General features: G+C 43.0%; 2 protein-coding genes across 3 annotated transcripts in view; both read left to right on the top strand.

The window, feature by feature from the left end:
* Positions 1 to 9165, top strand: part of NAPEPLD (N-acyl phosphatidylethanolamine phospholipase D) — a 42833-nt gene that overhangs the window by 20574 nt on the left and 13094 nt on the right. The gene's annotated exons all lie outside the window — the stretch shown is intronic.
* On the top strand, positions 1462 to 2360 carry LOC103087421 (endonuclease V-like). Its single transcript, XM_082931403.1, is given in 2 exon segments — positions 1462 to 1689; positions 1773 to 2360. Coding segments are annotated over 2 exon segments (816 nt in total).

Genomic DNA, 9165 nt, shown 5'->3' with positions numbered 1-9165 from the left:
CTCCCCGAACCGGGGCATGAACCCGTGTCCCCGGCATCGGCAGGCGGACTCTCAGCCACTGCGCCACCAGGGAAGCCCTGTAAGCTTTTTTTTTTTAAGGCAGTTTTTTTTTTTTTTTAGAAAATGTCAAAAAGAAGGCTTAGTATGAACGCATTTAAACAGATGCGGCATCATGTAAGAGAGAAGACTCATTTGTCTTAATCCAATTTTTATTTTCTTTCTTATCATTTACCTACATCTTGTTTCCCCTGGTTTCCAATAAAAGCCTAGAACTAGATTAAATGCATGTTGACTTCTGTTATTTTCATAGATAACTATAAGTCCATACTTTATCCCTTTAAGTTGCCCAGATTATTAATTTTTATGAACTGCTAAGTGTGATAGAGTTATTCATTTAAAAAAATTTAAAGACTATGCAAAGAATACTTACTTCAGATCGTTGGGCCAGTTCAGAATTTAATCAGATTTCTCGAAATTATTTTAACTAGATATTGGGACGCTAGAGTTTAATAATACAGATTTTCAAATTATTGTTTTGGAAGAAGAGGATAATATGATATATGTAGGGTTATGATGACTATATAATGGAATTTACATCATTATAGTTATGTTTAGGTATATGAATATGAAAGTGTTCTGGAAAAAAACGTGATTAAAGTATAAAATAACTCATAGAACAGCTCTGAACAAAGTGAAAATGGGTTATTAGCAGAGCTACACAATTGCTTTGCCTGGTTAGAAAACAGTACTGATATTTGCCTTTTCTGGGTCATTGGAGCTGTGGGTCTGCTCACAGGCTTCAAGTTGTTTATGTGCTTTGTGCTCTTGCAGTGAGTGGCTCAGTGACCTACTCTGATTGTTAGTGTTGATGGTAGTCTCCAACAGTTAGGAGAAAGGAGGTTGGAGAACTTCAAAGAGGGAGGGAGGCAGGCACCTCTGAGTTTCATTAGTGGAAGGAGGCCGTCCTTATCAGTTACTGCTGTAGAAGTGAGAGGGACAGTCATATTGGAGTAGGAGAGAGACATGGGACTGAGGCTGCACAGCATGGGCTGGTAGAAAAAGTGGGACACCAGGAGTCTGGGAACCAGGCTCAGGCTCAGGAATCCTGTCCGTGTGTGACCTTATTTCTATCACAGTCCCTCAAGGAACTCTCTTTTTTGGGGGGGTGGAGGGGAGGGATCTATGAAGTTAGGATAAGAGAGTTTCGGTGATGAGGATTGTTTTGAGATTCATGTGACACATGAAAGTACTTTGAAAATCTCATGCATTCTTTAGATGTATGATATTGAAGAATAGGATGATGCCCTTTGAAAAAATGATACATACTAGTTATTTTATATTTGTACTGTAATAGGCCAGCAGTTTGCTTTTTTATTTTTATTGAGGGGAAAAAAATGCATGTATACAGGGTTTTTTAAAAAAATCATATTACCGACAGGAAGGGGCGCTCACGGCCGCGCCATGGCTCGAAAGGCATCTGGGAGGCCACCGGAGGAAACGCTGTCTCTCTGAAAACGGGAGCAAGCCTTGTTGAAGACACTTGTCGTGGACCGGGACACGGAGGCGTGGCAACGGGACCCCGCTTTTTCGGGTCTGCAGAGGGTCAGGGGTGTGGATGTGTCCTTTGTGAAGGGCGACAGTGTCAGCGCCTGTGCCTCCCTGGTGGTGCTCAGCTACCCTGAGCTCGAGGCTTCCTGGCCTTCCGAGAGGTGCCCTTCTGGGTGGATGCAGTGCAGCAGCTGCGGGAGAAGGAGCCCCGCCTCATGCCCCAGGTCCTTTTTGTGGCTGGAAATGGGGTGCTCCACCACCGAGGCTTTGGGGTAGCCTGCCACCTTGGTGTCCTCACAGACCTGCCCTGCATTGGGGTGGCCAAGAAACTCCTGCAGGTGGATGGGCTGGAGAACAACGCTCTGCACAAGGAGAAGATACGGCTCCTGAAGGCTGGAGGACACTCATTTCCTCTGATGGGAGGCTCCGGGACCGTCCTGAGCATGGCCCTGAAGAGCCACGACCGCAGCCCCAAGCCCCTCTGTGTCTCTGTGGGCCACAAGATGAGCCTGGAGGCAGCCGTGCGCCTGACCCATGGCTGCTGCAAGTTTCGGATCGCGGAGCCTGTGCGCCAGGCTGACATCCGCTCCCGAGACTACATCCGCAGGACCCTGGGAGTCCAAGGGGCCCCTGCCTTGCGCCCAGAAAGGAGCAAGAAGGCACAGAGCCCAAAGGCGTGCCCTCAGGGAGCCTCAGAAGAGCCCGCAGGTCTCTCCCTGCCCAGAGTTCATCAGGACCAGGGGGTGGGGGGGACTTCGGAGTGCAGGATGGAAGCCATGCAGAGCTGGCTGGGCCTGACGGCTTTGTACTGACTGGCCTTGGGCAAAGCTTCGAGCCTGTAATGGGGATCATACCTGTGCTGTCTCCCCAGACAGCTGCAGCCCTGTGTGGAGTGGCCGTGGCACAGAACCTGGCACGCAGTCAGTCCTTGCAAAGAAAGTGAGAAGGTTTGGAGAAGTGGGGCCCACAGGGGCCAAGGTTGATGGTCCTCAGTCTGCAAGGCTGTGCTAACTGCACCAGTGGGAAGGGAGAAACAGGAAGTAAAGGTCCTCATTTCCTACCGAGCTCCTTCCACCACCCCAAGCCGCCAGAATGCAGGTCCCGCAAGGGCTGGACAGGAAGGACCGTGACTCCCCGGCCCCAGCTGCACCTTCCCCTTCAATGCCTGCCCCACGCCCATGCCAACAGGAGAGCTTCCCATGGTGCCGGGAGGCTCAGGGTGATGTCCGCAGCAGCATCCCCTGGGGACCCATCTCTAAGACAGGCACAGAGATGGCCGAGACCTCCTACTGGGGTGGGACTGGGGCTCTACTTAAAGCCACTGCTTCCTTACTGACCAGAGGAGTCAAGTGGGCGCCCTGGGCTGAGGCATGGACTGCTGTGGGGTCCCTCATCCCCATCCCCTCTGCTTCAGTGAGCAGCAGACAGAGCCTGAGATCAGTTTGCAGACAACTGAAAACCTGAGTGGTTTTTGTTTGTTTCAAGGTTAAAGTCATGTAACGAGTCACCATTTTAACATCTTTAAGTGCACTGTTAATTGGCTTTTAGTATAGGCAGAGCCTCGTGCAGGCACACGCCTACCTGCTCCAGAACCTTTTCAGCCCGTATCCATTAGCAGCCACTCTCCTCCGCCCCTCCCCCTGCCCCAGCCCCTGGCAGCCACTGATGGGCTTCCTGCTTCTGTGGACTTGCCGATCCTGGGTACCTCATAGGAATGGAGTCACACAAAGTATGTGACCTTTATGTCTGGAGTCTCTCCTTAGCGTGAGTTTTCAAGGTTCATCTGTGTTGTAACATGGATCAGTACTTTTTTTTATGGCCAAATGATATTCTGTTGTATGGATAGGCCACATTTTGTTTATCCATTCATCTACTGATGAATATTTGGATTATTTGGGGCTATGATGAATAATGCTGCTATGCGAATCGACGTACAAGTTTTTGTGTGAACTTACGTTTTTAGTTCTCTTGGGAGTGGAGTTTCATGGTAACTCTCTGTTTAACTTTTTGAGGAATAGCTGTACTATTTTCCTCCTGTTTTCCGCGGTGGCTGCACCTTTTTACAACGCCACCAGCAGCACAGGGTTCTAAGTTCTCCACATCCTCACCAACACTTGTAATTATCTGTCTTTTTGATTCTGGCTATGCTAGTGTATGTGAAATGGTATCTCATTGTGGTTTTGATTTGTATTCCCCTAATGACTGATGATCTTGAGCCCCTTTTCATGTGCGTGTTGGCTATTTGTGTGTCTCCCTGGGAGAAATGTCCACTCAAATTCTTTGCTATTTTTAAAATTGGGTTGTTTGTCTTTCTGTCATTGAGTTGTACGAGTTCGTTGTATGTCCTGGGTACCAGACCCCTTTCAGTTATATAATTTGCAAGTAGGTTCTCCCATTTCGTGTGTTGTCTTTTCATTTTCTTGATGACATCCTTTGAACGAAAGTTTAAAATCTGATGAAATCCAGTTTATGTTTTTCACTTGTTGCCTGTGCTTTTGGTGTCATAACGAAGAAACCATTGCCTAATCTGATGTCACAGACATTTCCTCCTATGTTTTCTTCTAAGAGTTTAATAATTTCAGCTCTTACATTTGGATCTTTGATGCATTTTGAGGTAATTTTTGTATATGGATATTTGGGTCTCTTGCAATTCCATATGAATTTTAGAACCAGCTTGTCCATTTCTGCCCCCAAAAAAGGCAGTTGGAATTTTGATAGTGATTGCACTGATCAATTTGTAGAGCATTGCTGTCTTTTTTTTTTTTAATGTTATTTTTAAAAATAAGTTCATTAAAAAAAAAATCATATTACCAACAGGCTTATAAGACAAATAGCAGTCCCCTAACCAGCCTCTGCCACCCAGGCCCCTTTATTTCCTTTGGAGTTTGTCTTCATATTTCTTTTCTTTTTATTGTGGTATGAACACTTAACATGAGATCTACCCTCTGAAATTTGTCAGTGTACAATGCATTATTGTTGCCTGCAGGGACCATGTTGTACAGCAGATCCCTGGAGCTTCCCCATCTTGCTTAAGTGAAGCTGTGTGCCCACTGATACTAACTCCCCACGTTCCTCTCCCCCCCGAGCCCCTGGCAACTGCCATTCCACTCTTTGATTCTATGAGTTTGACTATTGTAGATACCTCAGATATGTGGAGTCACGCAGTGTTTGTTTTTCTGTGGTCCTTCGCATTACCGCCAGATGTAACCCACTCTGTATCCCTCCCCATCTCTCCCGTGCTTCTACTTCCCCTTACTATTTACATTATTGTGACTATGTCAGTACTTTTCATTGATGAACCAAGTAGTGTCGTATGGCCATGTCTCCTGTCTCACATACTTTTCCCTCTGAGGTTAATGATTCCTCTTCTTCCGTCTGTTGAACTTCCTATGTTTTTATGACTGATCATTTCCCTCCTTCCCATGGCTTCTCAGGACCATCTTCCCGAGGGGGAGACCTTCAGGAGGTTTTCAGCACCAGGCTCTAATCTGGGCTGATGCCCTCCAGGCTCTCTGTGGCTTCCTTCTGGGCTCTCCCTCACCGTCCTCCTGGGCCCCTTTCCCTCCTCCCTGTGGCCCTGTTTCCTGCGTCCCACCTGTTCCCCATCTTGGATATTTTCTCATTTTGGTGGAGCGCACTCTTAACGAGCTTCCTGAGAGGGGGTACACGGGACGTCAGTTTTTTGAGACCTTGCTTGTCTAAAATGTCTTTATTCTCACTCTTTATTCTAAATTGAAGTATAGTTGGTTTACAGTGTTGTGCCAGTCTCTGCTGTACAGCGGTGACTCATTTATACACAAAGAGACATTCTTTTTTTATATTCTTTTCCATTATGATTTATCACATGATACTGAATATAGTTCCCTGTGCTCTACGGTAGGACCTTGTTGTTTATCCATCCTATATATAATGGTTTACATCTGCTAACCCCAGACTGCCAGTCCTTCGCTCCCCTACCCGCTACCCTTTGGTAACCACAGGTCTGTTCTCTATGTATGTGAGTCTGTTTCTGTTTTGTAGATACGTTCATTTGTGCCATATTTTAGATTCCACATATAAAGGATATCATATGGTATTTGTGTTTCTCTTTCTGACTTGCTTCACTTAGTATGATAATCTCTGGTTGCACCCATGATGCTGCACATGGCATTATTTTGTTCTTTTTTAAGGCTGAGTTTATTCTCATTATTGATTGATAGTGTGGGTAATGGAATTTTAGTTTGGAAACAGTTTTCTCTCAGAATTTGGAAGCATTACCTCCATGACCTTCTTTTTAGTATTGCTTTAGAGAAGTTCAGTGCCATATCTTGATTCTTTGTGTGGGACCTTGATTTCCTCTGTGGAAACTCTGAGGATCATCTCTTTGGCACCAATGTTCTGAAGTTTCACCATGATGTGTGGTTCTTTATTTATCATGCTCGATGCCTGGTGGGCCCTTTAGATGTAAAAATCTGTTGCCTTCAGTTCTAGGAAATTTTCTTGTCTATTTCCTTGAAAATTTCCTTCCCTCCATCTTTTCGTTGTAAAACAACTACTGATTATATTTTGGATCTCCTAGATCAGCCCTCTGTAACTTTATTTCTCCTGTATTTCATTTCTTTTTATTTTTTTGTTTTGCTTTCTGACAGGTTTCCTCAAGAATTTGTTTCATTTTTAAATCAGTATGTGTTTCACTTTTTTATGTGATGGGTGAAAATGTCATAATATGAAATTTTAAAAAGTAGAAAATATGAATATCCTATGATCTTAACCATGCATAAAAATAGAACTGTGCATAAAAATAGCATAATGTTTAACAGTGGTTATAATCTCTGCACATGGATATAATGGATGGCTACTCTTCTTATCTTTATATTTTCCAAATATTTTATAAAGCACATTTTCTTTTATAATCGAGGAGTTTAAAAATATTAAGCCATTTTGATGCATCTTGTACTCCTAATACGGATAGTATGGCAAAAATATACAACATTAGCATTCATATTTAATTGAATTGGTGGTATTTTGGTAAAATCAATCTCTATTCAGTGTTCACATATATCGTCAAAATAAATATGAAAAAGAGAAATATTTTTTATTTAAATCTTAAATATGAGTTGCAAAGTACAGATATTAAAGTTTCCTAAAACAGCACAAAGATACTTGCAGTTGGAAGAAAAGGATTAACTCAAGTCCTCTTTAAAAGTGATTTTTTTTTTTTTAGAAAATATGGTTTGAACAGATTTTTGTTGAATCTTTCTGTCTCATTCACGTACAGAAACACATATACTTAATAAGTATATTAACAAGAATGTGGGTTTCATTGTTTTGAAGTTAACATTATCTGTGCCATGGAAAGAGTTATGGTTTAATGAAGAGAGAGGGTCTTGAGAGTCAGGAGACCTTGATTCCACTCCTGATTGGACACTTACTTGTTGTATGACCTTGGCAAGTGTCTTAGTGACCCTCTGCCTTGGTCTGGTTTTCTGTGAAATGGCAGTAACATCTGCTTCACAGAGTTAGATGACAATGTACTTAAAGCATCTGGCAGAGTAGTGGTTGAATAAATGTTGGGATTTTCCCCTTTCCCCAAGAAAAGTGAAACATTAGTGTACAGGTTAATAACAGGCTTGGGGATTTTCCCATTTGTAGCTTTAAAAAGGAGGACCAACCAAGAAAAATCTTGATCTAGTAAAGAAAAATGCCAAGTGGGTGCATGATTTCTGTAAATAAACAAGAATTTCCCCATTCTACGTACTTTTTCACACTCTGATTAGGATAAAAAGTAAAAAACTATTTTTTTCTTTTTGGAATCTCAGTTGTAGGCACTATTTCTTTGAGTTTCATGGGCCAGTAGTGTTAGAGATCAAATTTTTAAAAATAAGCTACTCTTTTGCGATGGATGGGCTTAGAAACAATATAGCATGAGGAAAGGACCTTGAAGGAAAGTGTGACTGCTTAATTCAGATCTCTTGTCAGACGTTTTACCTTTTTTAAAAAACAGCTTGTTGAGATATAATTCCTGTATTGTACAATTGACCTGGTTAAAGTGTACAGTTTGACAGTTTTCCGGTACATTCAGAGTTGTGCAACCATCACTACAATCTGATACGTTTTTGTTATCCCAAAAAGAAACCCTGTGTCCTTAGTCATCACCCCCAGTTCTCCAGCCCCTGGAAATCACTAACCTATTTTCTGTCTATGGATTTGCCTATTCTGGAAACTTCATATAAATAGGACCGCACAGTGTATGATCCTTTGTGATGGGCTTCTTCCCACACTTTACCTGTTAGTACTGCGTTTGGAGAACAAGTTGAGGCTGCCAGAGGTGCTCAAGGTTTTGTTTCCTCTCAGTTGTCAGTGGATAATGCCAGATATTAAACTCTAAAATGACTTTTAAACTTAGAGCAAAAAAAATGCAACAGTTTTCAGGGAGTTTTGTTTCAGATGTTTTGATGCACTGTTTAAACATGCTGCTACTTAAATTTTTTTTATTAACATAATAGAAGCTCCACATATTCAAAAAGTAAAACCTGGCGAGTTTGGATATCTGTATAAACCTGCAAAATGATCACCGTGATCAAGAAAATGAACATATCCGTCATCTCTAAAAGTGTCTTTGTGTCCACAGTAATCCACGTCTGATTCTCCCCCACCTGATTCCCAGGCTGTTACAGACTCACCCTGGAGATATTGCAGGTTCAGTTCCAGACCACTGCAAGAAAGCCAGTCACACCAATTTTTTGGTTTCTCAGTGCATATGAAAGTTATGTTTGCATATACTACAGTTAATTAAAAATACTTTATTGCTAAAAAATGCTAACCATCATCTGACAATGCAAGGTTGCCACAAACCTTCAATTTGTAAAAAAACAAACAAAACAAAAAAACACCTCAGTATCTGTGAAGCGCAGTAAAACAAGGTATGCCTGGACTTTGTTTTTTGCGGTACGCGGGCCTCTCACTGTTGTGGCCTCTCCCGTTGCGGAGCACAGGCTCCGGACGTGCAGGCTCAGCGGCCATGGCTCACGGGCCCAGCCGCTCCGAGGCATGTGGGATCTTCCCGGACCAGTGCACGAACCCATGTCCCCTGCATCGGCAGGCGGACTCTCAACCACTGCACCACCAGGGAAGCCCTGTACTTGTGTTTTTAAAAAATATGTATTAAATGAGAATACTTGGGAGTAAGTATAGTGGCGTGAGGCAGAATGTGTGGAGGCAGGCGGCGTGCCCTCGTGTGAATGCTGTAACTTCTCTGTTTTTTTGTCTGTAAAATGGAGAGAGTTAATAACACCTACCTCCAGCATTGTGGTATTAAATGAAAAAATTTTTATGAAGCATTTAGCACAGTTTCTAGCACATGGTAAGCACTCCATGCATGTATTTTGTGTTATATGAAAGTACTTGATACATTAGATAATGCTGCATCATCATCATCATCATGTGCCTCGTATGAAGCCTAACGCATGCTAGGGACTCAACTGATACTCATTCCCTCTCCTTTCTTCCATAATTTTTTTTTTTTTTTTTTTTTTTTTTTTGGTACATGGGCCTCTCACTGTTGTGGCCTCTCCCGTTGCAGAGCACAGGCTCCAGATGTGCAGGCTCAGCGGCCATGGCTCACAGGCCCAGCTGTTC

Source organism: Lipotes vexillifer, unplaced genomic scaffold, assembly GCF_000442215.2.
Source record: "Lipotes vexillifer unplaced genomic scaffold, Lipotes_vexillifer_v1.1 scaffold450, whole genome shotgun sequence".
NCBI classification, from domain to species: Eukaryota; Metazoa; Chordata; class Mammalia; order Artiodactyla; family Lipotidae; genus Lipotes; species Lipotes vexillifer.
Note: the sequence above shows the minus strand (reverse complement) of the source record. Positions and strands in the feature narration are given on the sequence as shown.